Source organism: Ostrea edulis, chromosome 7 (genome assembly GCF_947568905.1).
Source record: "Ostrea edulis chromosome 7, xbOstEdul1.1, whole genome shotgun sequence".
NCBI classification, from domain to species: Eukaryota; Metazoa; Mollusca; class Bivalvia; order Ostreida; family Ostreidae; genus Ostrea; species Ostrea edulis.
Genome location: NC_079170.1, coordinates 58,569,180 through 58,592,938, shown reverse-complemented (window position 1 = coordinate 58,592,938; position 23,759 = coordinate 58,569,180). Strand labels below are relative to the sequence as shown.

Here is a 23,759-nt window from a genome sequence, read left to right as displayed (position 1 = left end):
TGTTACAACAATGTTTTACATATTTGTAAGCTATCACATGTTATAACAATGTTTGTAGTCTATCATATGTTATAACATGTTTTTAGGCTATCACATGTTATAACAATGTTTTACAATGTTTGTAGGCTATCACATGTTATAAGAATGTTTGTAGGCTATCACATGTTATAACAATGTTTTACAGTGTTTGTAGGCCATCACATGTTATAACAATGTTTGTAGGCTATCACATGTTATAACAATGTTTTAGAATGTTTGTAGGCTATCACATGTTATAACAATGTTTTACAGTGTTTGTAGGCCATCACATGTTATAACAATGTTTGTAGGCTATCACATGTTATAACAATGTTTTACAATGTTGGTAGTCTATCACATGTTATAACAATGTTTGTAGGCTATCACATGTTATAACAATGTTTGTAGGCTATCACATGTTATAACAATGTTTTACAATGTTTGTAGGTAATCACGTTATAACAATGTTTTACAATGTTGGTAGTCTATCACATGTTATAACAATGTTTGTAGGCTATCACATGTTATAACAATGTTTGTAAGCTATCACATGTTATAACAATGTTTGTAGGCTATCACATGTTATAACAATGTTTTACAATGTTTGTAGGCTATCACATGTTATAACAATGTTTGTAGGCTATCACATGTTATAACAATGTTTTACAATGTTTGTAGGCTATCACATGTTATAACAATGTTTGTAGGCTATCACATGTTATAACAATGTTTTAAAATGTTTGTAGGCTTTAACATGTTCTGTAAACAAATATCATAATTACACATGCGGACTGAAATCTTATTTTAAATAAGAAACTGTATTGAAATAGCCAAATAGCCTTTAGAAACTGGCACTGACAAGTCCCATCATCAGCTGAGAATACTTTAAAATCAGTATCTCCTTGTCAATTTTATGTGCTCCTTTGGTTATGTGTGATCTTTTGACCTTGCTGAAGGTCGTATAGGGAGGGCCCTTTTTGTGTGATGACCCCACTTCCTAGGCACTCTTCCCCATTGTAGAACACAGCATATTGTCCTGGTGTGATGGATCGCATTGGTTCACTTAGTGTCACTCTCACCTGCTCCCCGCTACATTTGTTTACAATACAAGGGACGGGAAGCACCTTCCGCTGGAATCGACACTCTAAATCACAGTTCTTACTGTCACTAAACCCTGTCGGTTCTTTGTTTATCCAGTTTGGTAATGTTGTGTAGAATTCCTCATTAAATAAAGCTGGGTGATTAGTTCCTGGAGCCTAGAAAATAACGAGGATTATGGGTCACAAAGTTCACCTGAGACACCATGCTTATACAAGGATACTCATGACTAGGGACACTAATAATTTATAACTTTAAACTTTGATTGTAGTCCACTCCTAGTCTTATGGGTTGTGCTTAGGACAAAACTGAATATGCATAACATGAGGATCCTTGCATATTGACAACTTGTACCTTCATGATTCTTGAGATTTTTGACACATTTTCCTGTAAGTGACCTGGATCTGGGGTCATAATTTAAACAAACTTAAATTTATGCTATGAGAGGAAATTTGCATATTTGACTTTGAAGAAGTCTATTTGTGACTATACAGATTTGGTCAGGTATTGGTTGCAGTGCCTACAACACATGTACATGTAATCATATAGGTATTATTCTCATATGGCACATGTAATCAATGATCTGACCAAATGATATATGCCTACAACACATGTACATGTAATTATAAAGGTATTATTCTCATATGACACATGTAATCAATGATCTGACCAAATGTTATATACACAGTAACAAGTTAAAAACAAAGTCATAGAAACTCAGTGTTACAAAGAATTCAGAGAATATATGTATAATTATCAAAAAAAAAAAGAAAATACTAAATAATAGTTGAATAAAAATGCAATTTTGTAATAAATATTGACCTACAAAGACTATCTTATTCAAATTTAAAAAATGAAAGTCCTAGTTGTAGGTATAATGGGGGATATGATAATAATGGAAGCAGAGATCAAAATGTATTGTCAGTGAAGACAATTATGCAGAAATCACTCCATACTTGCACTGTTTTCACCATTAAAGATGTAACAGTGTGCATATTGATTTTGTAGAATACAATTTACATTAGATTTATAGCACTATTTCCCAGGCAAAGTCGTCTAGGGGTTGTCAATTTTGAACATTATAAAGAGAGTATGGTACCTACCTAAGCTATTTATATAAACAAGTAGGTTTGTAACTAAAGGGAAATCATTTCAGTTTTGACTTCTGCCTGAGTTGATTCAAGTTCTAGGCCTGGGTTAAGTCAGGTGAGTTCTACTCTCAAGGGAGTGAGAGAGCAAAGCTGAAACAGCAACTCTACTCTCAAGGGAGTGAGATAGCAAAGCTGAAACAGCAACTCTACTCTCAAGGGAGTTACAGAGCAAAGCTGAAACAGCAACTCTTCTCTCAAGGGAGTTACAGAGCAAAGCTGAAACAGCAACTCCACTCTCAAGGGAGTTACAGAGCAAAGCTGAAACAGCAACTCCACTCTCAAGGGAGTTACAGAGCAAAGCTGAAACAGCAACTCTTCTCTCAAGGGAGTTACAGAGCAAAGCTGAAACAGCAACTCTTCTCTCAAGTAGCTCAGTCAAAATCATTCTTGGTAAGGTCTACATAAAAATGCTGATGTTTCACAAACTTCTTACAATTATTATATCCTGTGTAAGATTGTTTTTATCTACGATAAAACATTTCCCAAATCGACCGTGGTTAACATGAATTATCCTCTGCCCTAGGGTATAATGATGAATGCCTGCAATAACAAATTATGAGAGTCAAAAAATCAATAGAGTATTTAACAAAGGTATATGGCACAAAATTATACGAAAATAATCATCCACAAATGTATAATTTTTCAGATATCAGCTCTTCTTTGATGAAGGTATGTTCAGTATTCTATTGACCATTTGGGTGGGTGTACACATACATAATAGGCTGGTTAGGTAGATGTTGATAAAGATTATAAAAGTGTGCATTGTTTATATCAGCCAATGATTATATTATTAAACTGGCAATATCAAGAAGAATTTTTTTGAGTTAGGCCATTTGTAACTATTTTTCATTTCCTCTTTGATATGATTGATACTTTTAACAAAGAATGATGGGGAATTTTTTGTTTGAGCTATTTTATTCTCAAATATTCATAAACTTAATAAATTTGTTTTCCCTGCAATTAGGGTGGTTGCATAGCCGCTGATAATTCATGTTTAGGCAAAATGTGAAAGCAGCAACTTGAGCATTTACACCCATCATGTGTGTATGAGCATATATTTTGCATCTCACCGTATTTAAGAATTCAACAAAGGGAAACAACTACTGGACAAGTTGTAAGTTGTGTTTAAGATCCTACATTAAAATCCACACAATCACCTTGGTGATCTCCCACCACTTCTCCTGTCTCCACATGAATCACATTGCCAGGTCTTGGCTCAATGTACTGAAAAGTATGGAAAAAAATAACTGAAATAAAATATTTAAAGCAAATGTTAACACATCACAAAAAATGTCTATATGGTATTGCCATCTGAGATGTTTTAAACTTAGTAGTTATGAGTTAGCTAAGGAAGTTTAAATGTGACTCCACACTACGCCAAGATCTAGAACCCTAATATTCATTGAAAAACTGTCCTACAAAATGCTTCATCTTGACAAACTGTAAATAATTTGCTAGCGAGTAGAAAGAATCTTTTTATGTAAGATCATGTAAGAAAACCTTTCTGTTCTTAGAAAAATAATATGCATAACAGTGTGACTCTTGGACCAAGCAACGGTCATTACACCAATGACCATTTCATTATATTTAGTACAGTAAATTAAAATAGAAATATTGTTTCACTCTTATATTATTTCTCTGGGCAACATCCACTGCTTCTATTGTAGACCCAGTGTTGTCTGAAGATGTCACTCTTTTTGTGTGATAAGTACCAACTGTTAAAATATTGCTAGGAGTGTCCCCTTGAGACTTTTACATTGACATTAATCATTCATTGTACCTGCCCACCAATCCTTAGCTTGACTACTTTTGAAACTTTTAACACCACTCCAATCATATTTACATTTACTGAATCTTTTCTCTTATATTTCTTTTGAAATTGACATTGCTTTCATCATGCAATAAATGCATGTTTGTTGCAAACTAGTTCGATCTGGTTTTCTAGTACCACCTGTCTGCAAAATCATTACCAAATATGGAGTGTCATCAAGGTCAAAGGGTGCATTGGCTGTTCCATTTAACAAATGGATCAACCATATGATACATTAAATCTTAATTCTAGTTTATATTTTCAAATAATACATAAAAATATATATTATATAAACAATAGTGTTTTTCTTGTTGTTTCATTGGGTGATGAAGGTAGCAATCATTGCAGAAAAAAATTGCATGAGCCGCTTATGCGGGTTTAGTCCGAAATATTGGGTTATGGATTTATTCTGCAATGCAAGCTACCTTCATCACTCGATGAAACAACAAAGAAAGCATTTTATTGTTTAAATAAGTCACATGGCCACTCTGTAAAACTAAGCAATTCCATGTCACACCCTTATCATCCTTAGGGTGACCACTTTCATACTCTACGCTTCAAAATCATTCAAGTCCAGTACATAACATAAGAATCTTAATTCTTGGATTTTACTTGGTAAAATCCATGGGTAACATTTTTTCCATCACCTTCCAATTCTATTGTTTGTTTTCATTTGGTGACTGGTATAACATCCAGTCTGAACCCCTGGCCATATATCATGAATTTTTAAATTTGTGTCAAGGCCTCAATATTCTTTATAACTAGTGTACATACCCAGTCTGCTAGGTGTTTAGATCATTCAAAGATTCAACACATCTCCTTAAGTCTGAACTCTGACCATGCAGGGGTATAAGAAACAATTTTTGAGGCTTTTTTGAATCACTAGGTGGCAATTCCAAACACACATTATTTTTCAGAAATCTTATTTTATCCATATGAACAAATCTCACCTCTCCTATAAAAGTTGGAAATTTTCTCTTGCCCACAAAACATATTCCCATACTCTGAAATAAATTTTTAAAAATATTTTAGACAAGTTCACATTCCCTAACATACAAATGATACACTTGCATAGCAAACAAAGTTCAAAACAGACAGACCTCTCTCTTTCTAGCAATCCTTTGTAACCCGACCTCTGAAGCAATGTGTTTGACCTCTGATTTCAGCAGATCTCCAAGAGGAAACAGCACTCTTTGCAGAGCAGACTGAGGTATCTGTGATAAGAAGAATGTCTGGTCCTTCCAGGAGTCTCTGGCTTTCAGTAGCTTTACACCTGCCCAAGTATGAAACAAGATAATTTCTAACTGTAAATGTATTTCTAATAATAGTTCAAAAATTTAGACCAATTAACTTCCAAGATTATTTGTATCATCTTGCTAAAATCACAGAAGCTAGACACATATATACAATTTGCCCCACCTCTGATAGTTTGTTGATGAAATGCTGGCTAATGATTGGTTTACATCAGTCACATGATGGCATTATATCACATATGTCACTAGAAATTCAATAAACTTTCAGCGCCTACTGTGACATCATGAGAATACTAATACTCCATCACTAGAACTTTTAAATACACATGAGTCACCTTGGATCATATTTAAAGATTTTTCCTATATATTCGCATGCATAACTTTGATCCCTATTGCGGCCCCAACCTACTCCAGGGGCCCATGCTTTTTACAAACTTGAATCTGCACTATGTCAGGAAGCTTTCATGTAAATGTAAACTTTTCTAGCTCAGTGATTTTTCAGAAGATTTTTAATGATTTCCCTACAACAATGTACAATGTATATATTTGTATGTAAATTTTGATCCCCTACTGTGGGCCCATCTAACCCCAGGAGACCAAGATTTTTACAAACTTGAATCTGCACTATGTCAGGAAGCTTTCGTGCAAATGTAAACTTCTTTAGCCCAATGGTTCTTAAGGAGAACATTTTTAAAGATTTTTTTCTACATGTATTTATTAGTTATGTAAACCTTTGATCCCCTATTGTGGCCCCATTCTAGCCCCAGGGTCATGAGTTTAACAAACTTGATGCACTATGTCAGGAAGCTTTCATGTAAATCTCAGCTTTTCTGGCTCAGTGGTTCTTGAGAAGAAGATTTTTGAAGATTTTCCGTATATATTTGTATGTAAAACTTTGATCCCCTATTGTTGCCTCATCTTATCCCCAGGGGCCATGATTTTAACAAACTTGAATCTACACTATGGTTCTTGAGAAGAAGAGTTTTAAAGAATTTTCCTATATATTTGTATATAAATCTTTGATCCTCTATTGTGGCCCCATCCTACCCCCAAGGGCAATGACTTTAACAAACTTTACTTTTTTTTTGCTTTTAGGATTTTTTTTTTTTTTTTTTACCTTTCTACCTTCCCTTTTTTTTTTTTTTTGTCTTCTATTGAGTTTTCTCTTTATTCCTATTAAGTGGAACCTATACTGACCCAATTTTGAGGGGGACAGAAATCCAGAAAAAATGCTTTCATGAAACTCTGCTGCTTGTCATGTATTGAGGAACTATAAAATTAAGACAGAATAACGACAGAAACTTTGTAATTTTCTCAACCACCAGGATGCAATATCTTCTTATGCCAAATATATTTTATCATCCTCCCCTGGGGCCGTTGGGTCACAATATCTATTTTTTGGTCACGTCACATTTTTACACTAAGGTTGTGGAAAGGATATACAATATGCATGTACAACAACATGTAAGATGCAATTCAATAGGTCCACTTGACTTTATTGACAGCTTTCATATTACATAAACTGGGCAATATGATATCTCCTGTTTCCACTTTTTTGCTATGGCAATACTGCTCCATCTTGTTTAAAATTCAAATTTTATTTATCAAGTTACATGTATTTGATTACATCACATAAATTATAAGGATTGCACTTGACCGAATTTATAAGATGTGAATTGGTTTGAGAAAATTACAAAGTTTCTGTCGTTATTCTGTCTTAATTTTATAGTTCCTTATACTAATTTATTTCCTATAAAATTGGATCTAAATGAGATTCATTCCTTAAATAATTTACACATGTCAAGGCGGCCTCAGGATTAAAGTAGTGGACAAACAGGAAATCATATATCCCCAGAACTTATATCTATAAACATTCTCATAGACATATATCCCCAGAACTTATATCTATAAACATTCTCATAGACATATATCCCCAGAACTTATATCTATAAACATTCTCATAGACATATATCCCCAGAACTTATATCTATAAACATTCCCATAGACATATATCCCCAGAACTTATATCTATAAACATTCTCATAGACATATTCTTTTTGTAATCCATTGTTCTAGAATTAGGAAATTATATATTTTTTTCAATGACTACAAGTCAAAAAGGGAGATAATCTCAATTTTCATCTGTTTCTTCGTCTATTTTTCATCATCACTGTCTTTTAAGTGTCATAAAAGTTTATATTATAATTATCGTAATTTTTCAAATCACTGTATCTAAATCTGTTTAGACAAAAAAAAATTAATAAAAATAAATGAATTGTAATGTTTGCCTGCATACTTTGTATAAATTTTAATTCATAATATCTAAGTAAACAGTTTTTATATTAACTTATATCAATATATTTCAAAACATTTATTCATAATATTGTCAATAAGAGTTAACAATTATTTTAAAATACATACAGATGATACCCTTTCATTCAAACTAGCTCATACACATCATCGCAAAACATGGTTTTGAGTCCACACACGCTCCCTCAAATGATAATGGAGAGAATCGATTAGAAGCACCCATGGGTAACCGATGATGGCTCATACAGGGCTCGCGCTGCCCATCGCATTTGTCGCATTTTGCAATTTTTCAGGGGAAAATGCGACAGAAATTCCGGAAATGCGACACGGACATTTCGTATTTTAGAAATCGCGGCCCCATCCTGAGTTTCAGCTGTTGGCATCCAAACACTCCAAACAGCCTCAGGGCTGTTTTACCTGTGCAGAATGTGGATACCCTGTCACATGGGAACAATAGACCAAGGGGTGTCTTGTTTATTTAGCAGTTTGCACAAGACAAAGGGTTGATCCTCTGGTAGGTGTGAATGAAATGAACTTTGCACATGCGAGTCTCCTACATATTGTAATGAATTAGAAATAAAGTATTCTGTATACTGGGGAGAGATAACCCCGAGTCATTACTGGGGAGCTACCTGTTTTTGACTGGGTGGAATAAAAAGCGTGTGACTGTGCACACAAGCTAGTTAATGGAAGATAGTTCGGTGTCAATAAAAACATACAAAATTTAATTTGTCAGTTCATCACAGTACAAAAACAATTTCATCTAGAAAGTTAAACTATTGAATGTTCAGCTACATTGTACATTTTCTAATCCATTTGACGGTAGTATAGTTTATAAATGAAGGAATGTTGGGAAATTGTATCATTAATATTTAGGTCTTTGGTTTGATCTGTTTGGAAAATGGCCATGCATGAGGAAACGCAAAATTGTAGGTTCTTCTGAAATTGCTATGCTGTCACCTTTTATCATCTTAAGCCATTTAAAATTTATTTCAGACTTCCTGAGTTCCCTTCTTCACTGCATGATGATATTCACTGAATAACCACCTTGTCATTCTGGATTTCAAGATGAAAACAGGATTCTTCAGTGAATTCTTTGAAAAATGTGATGTTGTGAAACTATGATGATGTGTTATGTCTTACAGTGATTAATTAGTCTTCAGTAACTTTGTCATCTGACAGTGACTTTTCATAGAGTGCAAATTTAATGTTAATGATGAGTATTATATGTCATTTACACTACTAACATGATTAATAAACATATAGAAACTCATTTCTTGTCTTTATTTAATGTTGTCATTCAGGCTATGAAATACTCCTAAATTTTTCTGGTATGAAATAGAATTTAGTCAACTTAGCCAAAAACAATAATTAAAAGTGAAACCATGATAGTGCTACATTGTCATCTAGACTGACTGAAAAGCAATCTGCTGAAAAACAATTTTCACAATATCATAATAATAGTGATTTATGATAAAAGCTGAACAAAGCTATGTTATAAGAATAATCAGAGACATGTATATGATATGTTGTATATGCCCTCTTGAATAATATGCATGGAATTTAGATTTACAGTAAACGGTATGAGTTGATGCACGCGCGCCAGGTTGCGACACAAGATTTTAGTCCAGTGTGAGCCCTGCTCATACCATATCAAAAGTTAACATAGAAACCGAGGTTATCCTGAAAACCCTACCGTTTACAAATGTAAATCTATATCGTCATAGCAGCTTTTAGTCACAATGAAAACTTTCTTAAATTCATGAGTAAATTTTGTAATCATTCTCTGTGAAATACATTTACAAGTAAATCAGTACCTATGTTGGAATCCTTATATTGCAGGTTTTCCCCGACAGATGTCCGCGCATAGTGTCCTGTGGCGATGGCATCGGCTGAGAACTGCTTCAGGGCATGCCTCAGGAACACACCAAACTTGATCTGTCTATTGCACACAATGTCCGGGTTCGGGACACTGCCACTTTGGTAATCTTTAAGGAATGGACTTGAAAAAAATAAAAGATGTCCATAGGCAACGATGCTCACTTGGTTCATTCTGCTGCTACAGAGATGCATGAAACCCCAACCTGTAGCAGTGCACTAAGTTACGACCCATTAATATGGAACAAACTTACATCATAATATTCCCCAATTTTCTAACATGGGAAACCAAAATTCAAATTATAACAACACACAAAGATGACATATTAAACATTGGACAATCTTCAAGTTAAAAAAATTGACTTGGACATAATTTGATAAAATTCCTATTTCATGCATATTTTGATTTAGCAAACTGCTAGACCATGTAGACTGACAACATTCAGTCCCTGACATTCAAAAAATTATTAAATGCCATGTACAATGTATATCTCACAAATTATAAATATCATGATGTAACTGTACCTAAATACATCATTCCAGTATTCTTTGACAAAATTCACCCCATGGAATGGAATTCCAATATGCTGACAAACAAATTTAGCATCATCTCTGTCATGATCTGTTGAGCACTGTCCACTTTCATCTTTCTCATCCCAATTCTTCATAAACAGTCCTATCACTTCATAACCTAATAATAGCAAATTCTTTAGGGTTTAAGTTTATATTCTGTGATAGCTATGAAATCAGTGACAGAACAGGACCATTAAAAATCATGTTGACTGTCCAGATATTTCCATAATAGAACAGATGATGATGAACATTAAATAATGAAGATGTGGTTTTTACCACATAATATGGTACAAATTTACACCAAGTCCGTAGTCACTGGAAATCCACAGATTTTATTTCAGCATAAAGACTTAAATTCATTGGAAAAATTAAACTACATTCTGCATACCGACGATTATCTTAAACCAATTTTTATTAGCGGATACTTTATTTCATGATTCACCTATGGTAAACTGGTTTGCGGCGAGTAATTTTCACGACCGACAGTCTCTTAAACATACAAAAACCATTAAAGGACATGTATCAAAACTTCGCCCTATGTTTTTCTGATCTATAACTTTGAATGACATTTTTTCCCCATCAATTTCATTCAACTACAATAATGTAACTCAAGTCAGGGAAAATACTAGTATTAACTCACAGGTATATTGGGGAAGAGGGGAAACTATTCTTAAGAAGGGAAAACATAGCTGTTCACCGATTGAAAGAGGGAGATATTGATAGGCGATTGCAGTCTAATTTTTTTTCCGGACAACCCAGTTTTTCATTCGGACAAGTAAAAGTTCGAGTTTACTGAGCTGGGCAATTGAGATAAAAAGTTAATGTCAATCCCTGATTTCAGCGGTCCTACTAAACAGAGTACGCTAGAGTACTTTAGAGTACGCTGGTAAAATTTCATAATTTAATGCAATTTAACTGCTGTTTGTAGGTGTTCTTACTTTAGTTTAACCTTATAAATATATATCTGGAATATATTGTGTTTGTTTTCATTACATTTAGAAAATATTTTGAATTACAGTTTACCGTTTGATCCCAATCAAATTTAACTACATATGTATATAAAGTACCAGCGCATTACACTAAATTTCCCAAGATTATGCCTTAATCTTATTTTTAAAGTATTAAGTCTTTTTTAGTCAACTGAACAGTGAATTCCATGAAAACAAATCATTCAGTGGTATTTAGATTAACATAAAAATGAAATGATTACATCTATGAAGATGATTTCTTTGGTGATTGTCGCTGTGGTTTTAAATCAACACTGGATGGGTTTTTAAAGGCCAGCAATTATTCCATTCTAAATAACTATCAATCATACGTAAAATTAATTACTGATGCAATATGTCACATCGCTTAATTCTTTCTCCAAACAAAATAGTAATAATCGGGATCGTGATGCCATAAATCATCAATAACTTTAATGTAACAGTTGTTTTCTGGTCAAAATATCGCTAAAGAGCAAATACTTTTGATAAATTTTGCAATATTATTTTATAATCAAGTTTATTTAAGTGGTATACATACAAATAAACAATTAAATTGCATTAAATTACGAAATTTTACTAGCGTACTCTAGAGTACTCTGTTTAGTAGTACCACTGATTTCAGATACCTTTGGTTTCACTGATACGATTCATCTACGTCGCAATGATTGGACATACTATACCTTTCTGTTTAAGTATATACGCTGACACAGCACTGTCAACTCCCCCCGAAACACCACACACGATCCTTTGAAATGACCGAACCACCATGTTGCTTTAGCCACTTTCGTTTTCATTGACTTCCATTATCTCCCTTGATCAGAACTCTTTTATTTAAACTGGTGCGCTATCACCAGTTTACAAATCCTGTGATCGTTGCAACATGGCGGATCTATCAATAACAAACACGCTTTCTGGTGCTTAAAAGTCTATTAATAATGAGTCTGGCATCTTCAGACGAAATAAAACCAGAGGATATTCACAATCTGTTGGAACATTGTGTTAAAACTGCACACAAAGTTAAAGATGGCGACATTGAGGTAACATTTTTATATTTCCTTAATTGTTCGTGAGTTCTGTTCAGTCTTCATGTGACCAGTGTAACTGTTACTCTAAATTCTATTATCCTAAAGAAGATGAACTGAAGTGCATTGTATGTTTGTTCTCGCTTTATTAGTATTTTTACCATGTCCAACTTTAAATAAAGATAATTATTTGATTAGAATCTCAAGAACATGTGAATATGTTTGATAATAATATTGGTTATTACACACCCTCCACTGTTCCAGTATGTAAAACTTATACGGTACCGATTTTGATGCACCAGATGCGCATTTCGACAAACAATGTCTCTTCAGTGATGCTCAAGCCGAAATTTTGGAAATTCAAAATAAAATTAAACTTGTAAGAGCTAAACAGGTTGGGAACACTTCCCGATGCTAAAACGCGATTATCCCTCTTTAGTGAGAAATTAAACATTACCATAGACAGGTGTTTTGGCGTCTTTATTGAAAATAATTGCAAATCCCGTGCAACGCTGAATAAGTGTGACACAGACTCAACATGATACGAATTGTTTCTATGAAATTGACAACATAGTCAAGAAATTGCATATCAAAGTTGCTACGTAAGAGGGAAGCAGTCTGAAATCCAATAGACATCGTGAGTGTTTTTGTTTTGATTAATATATTTGCAGAGTATCAGACATTTTAGCACTTTTTCTTCTTTTCACGTGAAACACGAAGAGATGTACTCCACAGGTGGTTTTTCTCGGTTGTACGAGATATATTTAATCTCGCTAGAGAGGGATAATCATGTTTTAGCAAGAATATCCAGTCTTCACGAAAAACTTTGTAAAGCACAGGCCCTTCGGGCCTCCCAGTATAATCATTGTGCAAGCCCGAACAATATTTTACAGGCCCAAAATGTTTTTTTCTAATTTGACCACATGTCATTTGCTGATTCTACACTATAGATACATGCATGTTCTACTGTAGGAAAATACAGGTCAAGATGATCATAGTTAGAGAACAACTGACATTAAAAGGATTGTCTTATTTTATTTTTCAATATATTAATCTCGCAGATACATCAGCAGCTCATGTTCAACTTTGTTTTGTATACTCTGCGTACAAAACATTTTGTTTTCCTAAGAATCAAATGTTAGCCAAGGCCTACCCTCGGTCCAATGGGGCATGAATTTTCGCTCTTTTCTCCTCGTACGACAGGTTTTTTGGGGTTTTTTTTTTATCGGATGGTTGTGATTATGAAATACACTTGGGTAGTTTTGAATTTCCCGGACGAGCCCCCTCCCTATATTTCAGAAAAGGCAGCATGGTTGATCGTTTTTCTATGCGAAATTTGAATACTAAGTCATGACATTTAGTCTGAGTCAATCTCATGCTTTATTTGTAATATATACAGAACATATAAGAAAACATTTACAGGCCCACCGGACTCCTGGGTTTAATATTTTAAGAAGCCCGATCCCGATTTTACTGGCCTCGGGCATCGGGCCACTGATTAACGTCGAAGACTGACATCTCACTATAGGGGAAGTGTTCCCAACCTGCCAAAAGGAAAATTAGAGTGCCAAAAACTGGAGCCAAATTCGTCCAAGGATCAGAGCTATGCATGCGGGAGATATAATCCTTAATTTTGAAATGAATTTCTAAATTTTATCCCAGCAATTAAATATACATCCGTATTTTCAAGCTAGTAACGAAGTACTTAGCTTCTGGGCTGTAAAGACCCTCGGGTACTAACAGTCCACCAGCAGAGGCCTCGACCCAGGGTTCATAATGTAAAACTTATATGGTACCAATTTTAATGCACCAGATGCGCATTTCGACAAACAATGTCTCTTCAGTGATGCTCAAGCCAAAATTTTGGAAATTCAAAATAAAATTAAACTTGTAAGAGCTAAAAGGAAAATTAGAGTGCCAAAAACTGGAGCCAAATTCGTCCAAGGATCAGAGCTATGCATGAGGGAGATATAATCCTTAATTTTGAAATGAATTTCTAAATTTTATCCCAGCAATTGAATATACATCCGTATTTTCAAGCTAGTAACAAAGTACTTGGCTACTGGGCTGTAGAGACCCTCGGGGACTAACAGTATCTAAAAGTAACTCCTAGTCTTGTATATTTTAGGCAAGTTAAATTTCAAAGTGTAAGAGTTGTAGGAATTAATTGTACTATGTCTATATCAGTCTAATAGGACTCTGTTTTTGAAGTCTTTGGCACCACATAATGTATTGCGTAGTTCAGAAATTAAATTGATTCATAAAATTTACTATCAGGGCTTGCAGGGTTCGACACTCATCAGAATTTGGACTCGCCATTCAGGCAACCTAGGTACTAATTTCAGGTTGCCTGAATGGGTTTCAGGTTGCCCAAACAAAAAGTACTTCAAATGTTTTCTTAAAATTTATTGCTTTTCTAGTTCAGTTTCAAACACAATCTCAATTCATAACTCTCTCCTCACATCGTTTTCTCACTCTCAACCATCCCCTTATAATCATTCTCATTCTCTCCAAAACTTTACATGCACTGTACCACTACATTCTCCTTTAATTAATACTTCACTCTGACCAACATTCACCTTTTCGCAACTTCATTCACACTATATTTCAAATGGACAATTTATGAATGTCTACCATTTTAGATTTTTCCCCTATCTATAGTTTACTTAAATATGTTTGTTGTTCTTGTATGCCCTTAAATTCCTTAATGGACTCAAAATTGAAAAAAAGAATCAAACACTGTTTTCTTGCTCAGATTTTGCACTTTGTTTTAACTAAAATTTCAACTGCTGTGTTTGTCTTTAAAGTATATACTTGTCCTTTGTCTTGTGTCTGGAATAAGTAGCTTATATATTTCATTTTTCAACTTAAAACTCGGAACGATGTTGAGTCCTGAATAAAGTCGGAGATGACTCGGGCAGCAAGAACAAAACATTTTCTCATCTTCATAAATGAGACACGGACATTCCTGGGTGACCGATGTCTTAAAGGTTTCCTTTAAAATTATACCCCCCGAACGAAGTTCTGGGGGGTATATAGGAATCACTCTGTCCGTCCGTCTGTCTGTCTGTGTAGATTCGTGTCCGGGCCATAACTTCTTTGTTCTTTGACTTAGGCATACCATATTTGGCACACAGGTGGATCACCATGAGATGATGTGTCAAGTACCTTCATGACCTCTATATTACCTTGACCCTTGACCTCAATGTGAAAATCAAAGGTTTTTTACAATAGATTCGTGTCCGGGCTATAACTTCTTTGTTCTTTGACATAGGAATACCATATTTGACACATGAGTGTATCACCATGAGACGATGTGTCATGTACCTTCATGACCTCTATATGACCTTGAACTTTGACCTCAAGGTCAAAATTGATTATAGGGTTTGGACATAGTCATACCATAAGACATGGGTGTATCACCATGAGACTATGTGTCATGTACATTCATGACCTCTTTATGACCTTGACCTTTGATCTCAAGGTCAAAATTATAGGTTTATACCATGGATTTGTGTTCGGACTATATCTTCCATTTTCTTCTACAAAGGCATACCATATTTTTACACTCAGGAAACCTATTAACAACACCCTTTGGGAGATTGGGGTAAGCGGGGGTATTCTTAGTGAGCATTGCTCACAGTACCTCTTTAACCTTTTTAGCTCACCTGAGCCAAAGGCTCAAGTGAGCTTTTCTGATCAAAATTTGTCCGTTGTCTGTCGTCGGCGTTGGCGGCGTAAACTTTTCACATTTTCGACGTCTTCTCAAGAACCACTGGGCCAATTTCAACCAAACTTGCCACAAAGCATCCCTGGGTGAAGGGCTTTCAAGTTTGTTCAAATGAAGGGCCATGTCCCTTTCTAAGGGGAGATAATCACAAAAATGCAAAAATAGGGTGGGGTCATTTAAAAATCTTCTTAAGAACCACTGGGCCACCTCAAGAACCACTGGGCCAGAATAGGTGAAATTTACATGAAAGCTTCCTGACATAGTGCAGATTCAAGTTTGTTCAAATCATGGCCTCCGGGGGTTGGATGGGGCCACAATAGGGGATCAAAGTTTTACATACAAATATATAGGAAATTTTTTTAAAAATCTTCTTCTCAAGAACCACTGAGCCAGAAAAGCTGAGATTTACATGAAAGCTTCTTGACATAATGCAGATTCAAGTTTGTTCAAATCATGGCCCCTGGGGGTTGGATGGGGCCACAATAGGGGATCAAAGTTTTACATAGAAATATACAAGGAAACTCTTTAAAAATCTTCTTCTCAAGAACCACTGAGCCAGAAAAGCTGATATTTACATGAAAGCTTTCTGACATATTTCAGATTTCAGTTTGTTAAAATCATGGCCCCCAGGGGTAGGATGGGGTCACAAGGGGGGATCAAAATTTTGCATACAAATATATAGGGAAAATCTTTAAATATGAGCCAAGGTGACTCAGGTGAGCGATGTGGCCCTTGGGACTCTTGTTTAAAGATTGTTAAGGCGTTGGTAACCCAGTTTCTTTACCCCAACAAGATCGAATGCCTATGTTGTTTCACGGATGTTTTGCTCTTGTGTAATAAAATGCAAATCGGACATCTCCGGAATTCTTAAAGACGACTTCCATTATTGCACCAGACCAAAATACTAACGAAGTTTTACCGATTAAATTTATTTCTTTTCACATTATTTTGAATTGTATTCATTTTCTAAATGTGTACAAATTTTAGTCCAAATCCAAACTCATCATCAGATCGCCATTTGGGCGAACTAGGTTAACAAAGGGTCGTCAAAAATCATTTCGAGGTGGAAATGACGAGGTGACGAGCATGAATGTCGAACCCTGGGATTGACATTAACTCTTTGTCTCACTTGCCCTTAGGGCAAATAAACTCAAACTTTCACTTGTCCAAATCAAAAACTTTGTTGTCTGAAATATTTTTACTCTGATACACTTTTCAACCAGTAATTTTTTTAATCATCTTCTTTTACGGGGTCAGCGACAATCAGTGAATAGACCAGTTTTCCTTCTTTACATTACTAAATGTAAGAGCTAGGTTACAACTGCAAATTATACATAGCCAATTATTACTGATTTCATACAAGTTTATGGGTTGCTTAACCCTTGGGCATTATTGTAGTTGAATGCAATTGATGGCAAACAAAAACCCCCACCAAATGTCAAAGTTCTAGATAAGACAATTACAAAGGCCACAGCAGGGAAATAAATCCTTTCACCACAACAAAGTGGACAAGGGACGTACACTTGTGGCGATGTATCGATACGTGAAAGGTGAATTTTAGATAACGAACAGTGATTAATCTCATAACTCCTATGAGGAATATAAAACAGAGAGTTGGCAAACTCGGACTCCTGGACACACCAGAGGTGGGAGCAGGTGCCTTGGAGGAGTAAGCATCTCCTGTTGACCGGTCACAGGGTTTGACATTTACTTTTTTGAGCACTAGACCAGTCGGGCTACTTCAAATGATTTTTACTAGACCTGACCTTACATCCACTAGCACTGACCAACTTTCCAGAAAAAAATCCTGATAGTTTCACCATATTTAAATACTTCAAATGACAAACATTTTAAGCTTGAAGTAAAGCGTATTTAATAGTCTTGTCATTCAGTTTGATGCTTTTATTTTCAAACACATTTTCTGTTTCTTTGAATTTTCCTGGCATGAAAATTCTTTAGAATAAAATTACCTCAGCCATTGTTTTTTTAATTTCTATTTCATAAGCCCTGCTTTGTTTCTTCCCAACCTTTTCCTTTTTTTTCTCTTGGTACATCTTTCCTTGAGGACAAGAAGTCATATTTGAATATGGAGACATTCCCACACGTATGTCAACACCGAAAAATGGCTGTTTACGATGTAATTTACTAATTTGTTAAAAATTTTCTTATATTTAATTCAAATAAACTGTTTTTTAAAAAATGAAAATGAATTCAATTTATATTTATTTATCCGAAACTAAACTTTACACACATTAACATCGAATAGATGTCATAAAACATCACTTTCGACCGAGATTATGTCATCACGTGGTTCAAAATTGCTCGCAAACTCTTTACAGTTATTTTTTTAGTTAAGAATAAAATATCATATGGTTTAAAGTAAAGTTTCTTGGGTTTTTTTTCAACGCGACCGGTCAGACTAGTAAATCAACATTTTAGCCGACCTGATCTATCATTTAGTAGACTTGGTTGGTTGGACGTGCGTTTGAGTCAAACCCTGGGTCGGTGTACACCTGCTGTGAGCCTTTTGTCTCAATCGGATCAGGTAAACAAAGTAATCTGTAGTCAAAATCAGTGTGCCAAGAACGGCCATACAATCAGTATGATCAGGGACAGACATTATCTTTTCATCTCACTTGCCCTTTGGGCAAGTAAATTCGAAGTTTTATTTGTCTGAATGAAAAACTTAGTTGTTTTAGACTCTAATAAGCCTATCAACCAGTAATTCTAATTATCTCCCTCTGTGAATCAGTGAATAACTAAGTTTCCCCTTCTTTAGAATAGTTTTCCCTGTTTCAAGTTTGCCCTTCTTCCCCAATGTAAGAGGTTATACCTATGAATTATGCCATACAAGTTGCATTATTGTAGTTGAATGAAATTGATGAAAAAAATGTTGTCTAAAGTTAGACCAATTCAACTTAATTAGTAGATTATCATCCAGGGTCACCAAAAAGTATGGGGCGAGTGGGAGGATTTTATTTTTTAATTTTTATTTTCTGAGAAAAATATTAATGACAAACGAGTTTTTGTCAACAGAAGTGCATCATTTAATGCCAGATGGATATCAATCTATGCTTTAATTTCACAGATGAATTCCAGGTTAAGCTTTAATTTCAAACACAGAAAGATATACCAAACTTCTTCAAGATATGAAGAACATTTATCCTTTCTTTCTGTAAGAAATTAAGAAAACCATATAATTATCTATTTTCTTCACGTGGGTTTTCACGTTGCTATACCGAAAATGTAAACAAGAAGTGTAAGTACCGGAGTCGGAAATGAAAATTTTCCGAGAATCGCAAGTTTCGCAAAATAAAAAAATTCTGGGCGGGCCAACTTTTGAGGGGCGGGCGGGGATGATAATCTATCAATTAAGTTGAATTGGCCCAAGTACAATGAATTAAAAGAAGAGTTCATATATGAATATACTAAACCATGGGGAAATGCTACCAGTTTTCGTCAGTGATTTTTTCCATTTCTGCACCACATTTTTGATACACAGTAGTATGTAAAAATTGAAGGTGTTTAAACAAATCTTGCAGTCAACGTTTACAAGTACATGAGGCAGGGACAAAACAATAACAGGAAGTCTTGGTGATATATATTAGGCATTGAAGGGACCTGAAATTGTTATGTGCAAGGGAGGTCATTAGGAACTTTTCATACAGTCTGTATCTGTGAATTTGGGAAACTGCAATTGTATATATACAAAGAAAATGTAGCAAAAAGTATGAGAGATAAATTCAAACTCCTATGCAGTGATAATTAAGATATGAATTTACATTTTGTGTGTGCATGTGTGTATTGTATGTGTATATTTTTACATTATTTTTTTATAAGCTATAACTTGTAGATGTGTAACAAAGATTCTAATTGTTTTTGCAGGGTGAATTTATCATGGAGAGATGTCTTGTATTATTTTCAAAGGATTATCGATATTCGGTAATTATATGCAAGTATAAACATGCAGGAATTTTTTTTGATAATACATACATATGCATTACATAGATAATTTGCTATATTTAATATTAAAAAACTTTAATTCCTCTCTTCTGTCAAATTGTTTCTGTAGTTGCATCATATGAACATCTGTATTGGTTAGGTGTGTGATTTATAATATCATAATTTGCAGGTGATAAAAAACTTTAGTGGAGAGCTGTGTGGCCATTATCCCAGTAAGGTAGTTTTTTTAGAGTACCAACTATCGGACGATGAAAGAAACTGCAAGAAGCGGTACGATGAGTAAGTAGATAAAGGAAATTATTTGTTAAAACCCTGGTGCTGAAAAATTAAGAATGAGCACTGTAGATTATCATAGGGAAGAAAATGGGGATCTTTGTAGCTATACTGACAATTTGTTATGTCATATGAAACACCATATATACAATACAATTGTTATAACCGTAGTAAATTTAACAAAGTCACAACATAAAAAAATGTAATATATGAAATAAACTTAAAAAGTGGTAGGTTACTAAAATTAAAACATGTTCTCATTAAAATGTGCATACATAAAAATTCAAATGTAGGATTACTTATTCCCAAAGTTTTAACATTACTTCACTGATAATTTTGTAGGATTACTGATCCCCAGATCCCTGATATTCTTGTAGGATTACTGATCACCAGATCCCTGATAATCTTGTAGGATTACTGATCCCCAGATCCCTGATAATCTTGTAGGATTACTGATCCCCAGATCCCTGATAATTTTGTAGAATTACTGATCCCCAGATCCATGATAATCTTGTAGGATTACTGATCCCCAGATCCCTGATAATTTTGTAGAATTACTGATCCCCAGATCCCTGATAATCTTGTAGGTTTACTGATCCCTGATAATTTTGTAGGATTACTGATCCCCAGATCCCTAGATCCCTGATATTCTTGTAGGATTACTGATCCCCAGATCCCTGATATTCTTGTAGGATTACTGATCCCTGATAATCTTGTAGGATTACTGATCCCTGATAATCTTGTTGGATTACTGATCCCTGATAATCTTGTAGGATTACTGATTTCCTGAGTATTTACATTACATCTTTAATGATCAGATAGTGTTGCATGTTGTAGTCCATTGTTTAGGATTAAACTGATTAATATTAGAAATATCAAAATACATGTACATGTGTAACATTTGATAGGCAGTGGATATTTGCAGTGTTTATTGTTTTGCAAGGTCTCATTTAACTAGACATACATATATGATAGTATATGCCAACAATGTACACATTCAAACAAGATCATATAAAGTGTATAAACTAGGTTAAATGCTGAGAGTTTTGAGTATGTGAATACGTGGAGTGAATGTGATCAATATGATGTGACTCATGTAAATAAGGATGAACTTAATAAACACAAGTTTAAGTGAGTGGGAAAGATCAATCAGGATGTAGCAACAGGAAAGGGAAGTTAATAATGAAATCATTTGTATCCTAACACTGAATGAGATTGACCAAAACAAGTCCCCTTTAGTTTGTAAATAACTACAGCTGACATGACCCACATGTTGGATAATTGTCATTACGTCAATATTCGATACATAATTGTACAATATTCGATATATAATTGTACAATATTTGATATATAGAGTATTACATGCTAAAATCCATGTCATATTAGCCCGAGGGCCGAAGGCCCAAGGGTTGATATGGGGCTGATATGACATATGATATGGATTTTAGCATGTAATACTCTGTTTATCATATACTGCACTTTTTATACTTATTAATAAATCTTGTATACATACAGTATAGTGTTTTTGAAGGGATGGGGGTGGGGGGGATGGGGGAGGGTAATCTGATATATGAGTTTGAGCGCTGCTTTCACATGATGGTACTATTCTTTTTATCACATGCAGGTTAATTTATTGCATTTTAAAGATAGATCAAGAAATATTTGATGCATCGTCTACTTTGATACATTGATTTAATATAATGGTAAAAACTTTATTATCAACAGTAGAAACTTAATTTGATTCATACATTGGTTAACTTTGGTTAAAACTTTCATATATAATATTTTACTACAGTTAACACCTGATACATTGATTTACTATGGTAAAAACTTTGATACACTGATTATTACGAGCGACTACGTAATTCTGGCTTGATATGCATTTTTGCACGCTGGTCCGATATGTGATATGGGTTTTTCGGACTGGTCATTGATGCATGTATAAGCTATTGTGACGTCACCAGTTTTCGCGCAGTGCAGAATTTGCATAATCATTACCATAATTTTATTGCTGAATAAAAGCACTGGCCTTTCAACTTGACAAAAAAATCTAAAAAAAATTTATAAAAAAAGAAGAAACGATTCAACTCAAATTATTCAATATACTCAGTGCTTCTGTTGTTTTAAGAACAAAAACCCTGAATAAATTGTCAACCCGTATAGGCCCATGCTTGTTCTTGATCAAAAATGATTAATTGATTGTACATGAATTTTTCAAACAGGAATTAATCCAGATTTTGTTTTTCCAGTGTACAGAGTATGTATGATGTTCCCAGAATGAGAGAATTGATAAAACAGGCTCGTTATGCACGATGCAGATCTCGTTTTCCTGTGCCTGTCATTCTGTATGAAGGCAAGGTGAGATGGTTGGACATTTATTGAGCTTTAGTAGATCAAAACTGTATTTTTCTCCTTTTCCTTCAATTTCTAAATTACAATATGCTGATTGCCAATGAATATAACATAAATGATATGCAGTTTTACAAATCAAACTTGATAATTATGTGTACATTCAGTGTTTGTTAGTGCATGTACAATTTATGATTTATTTCAAAGCTGTTTTTCTTTAAAATGTGTTAAAATAGAAAATTTATTACATAGATAATTAATAACATATATTGTATGCCTACATCTTTTTCAGCATGTTTGTCGTTCAGCAACTCTGGCGAGTGGAGCAGAAATGTTTGGACGCACTGGTCTAGATTTTCTATTTTCAGGTAATGGTTATTGAAGTTGACATAAACAATGCTGTTATTATCCACTAGATAGTGTTGTAATTGTATCTGTCTTACATCTGCAGCCCCTGACAGGCCGCAGGAAGAGGCAGCAGACCGTGGAGGGGGCTCTGGTGCAGACACATTTGACCGATTTCGAGGTCATGACATTAATTTATTAAAGACACTGTCTATTAGATACATCTGTGATCTCATGGTGGAAAAGAAGAAAGTGAAGTTTGGAATGAAGTGAGTCTTCATATACAGTAAAACTTCTCCAAACCGGCCCCTCAGAAAACCGGTTCTCCCTGAATATCGGCTGATTTTCAAAGTCCCGGCATAAATCTTAACATTTCCTTACAAAGAAAGTCTTACAAAACCGGCCACCCCTGAAAACCGGACATCAGCCACTTTTTAAAGTACATTTGTTAACAAACATGTGTAATTTACCCTTATAATACTGGCCACTTTTTGAAGAGAAGAAAATTTTGGCTAGAGGGTGATCAAGATCAGCCAGGTGTGTTAATTGACTGACCCACTGGCCAGGTGGGAAATTATGGACTGGAGGTGTGAAAAACACAAGTGGCCTCTATAATGGCTATACCTTTGCTGTCCAGGGTGTTAAGTGACACTTGACTAATCTAGGTGACCCTTCCAAATGCTGTACAAAATGTAAAAAACAGTTAGGAACATATTGCTGTATCAAATGCCATATTGTTGCACCATACTATCTTATGGATATAAGCGGTCGTTAATACTCGTAAATAGCAAACCCATGACTGTTAATGATAATCATTAAAAGACAGATTAATTTTCTTGCTTTCCATAGACTTAAAATTCCTAAGAAATATTCAAATTACAATTTCATATTTACTACAGTAACTATACTTTTCAAAAACGTCAAAACAAATTTGTTAATGACATAAGCGATTAATGTAAACAGAGTTTTTATAGGTAAGAGGGATTCCAATAATAGGCCT

General features: G+C 34.6%; 2 protein-coding genes across 6 annotated transcripts in view; one reads left to right on the top strand and one right to left on the bottom strand.

The window, feature by feature from the left end:
* Positions 1-747: 747 nt before the first annotated feature.
* On the bottom strand, positions 748-11,886 carry LOC125654296 (mitochondrial tRNA-specific 2-thiouridylase 1-like). 2 transcript variants are annotated; one of them, XM_048884172.2, is made up of 8 exons: positions 11,758-11,886; positions 10,044-10,209; positions 9,458-9,642; positions 5,178-5,350; positions 5,028-5,081; positions 3,425-3,491; positions 2,701-2,807; positions 748-1,274 (listed from the first exon to the last, which is right to left on the bottom strand). In XM_048884172.2, the coding sequence occupies exons 1-8, from the start codon at positions 11,843-11,845 to the stop codon at positions 930-932; spliced, it is 1,185 nt and encodes a 394-aa protein (XP_048740129.2). In that variant the 5' UTR covers positions 11,846-11,886; the 3' UTR covers positions 748-929. The 2 variants fall into 2 exon arrangements, with proteins under 2 accessions (XP_048740129.2, XP_048740130.2); XM_048884173.2 differs by lacking the exon at positions 11,758-11,886 and having other exon boundaries at positions 10,082-10,211.
* A 27-nt stretch (positions 11,887-11,913) lies between these two features.
* The window catches only part of LOC125654293 (myotubularin-related protein 14-like), a 33,321-nt gene continuing 21,475 nt past the window's right edge, over positions 11,914-23,759 (top strand). For 2 of the 4 annotated variants that reach the window (XM_048884169.2, XM_048884168.2), the window contains exons 1-6: positions 11,958-12,114; positions 19,715-19,771; positions 19,962-20,071; positions 22,315-22,423; positions 22,707-22,782; positions 22,866-23,028. In XM_048884169.2, coding sequence (XP_048740126.1) covers positions 12,013-12,114; positions 19,715-19,771; positions 19,962-20,071; positions 22,315-22,423; positions 22,707-22,782; positions 22,866-23,028 — 617 coding nt within the window. In that variant the 5' untranslated portion in view covers positions 11,958-12,012. Of the gene's footprint in view, positions 12,115-18,355; positions 18,375-19,714; positions 19,772-19,961; positions 20,072-22,314; positions 22,424-22,706; positions 22,783-22,865; positions 23,029-23,759 lie in introns of those variants that run through there. The other 2 variants (XM_048884170.2, XM_056144824.1) reach the window with 2 other exon arrangements.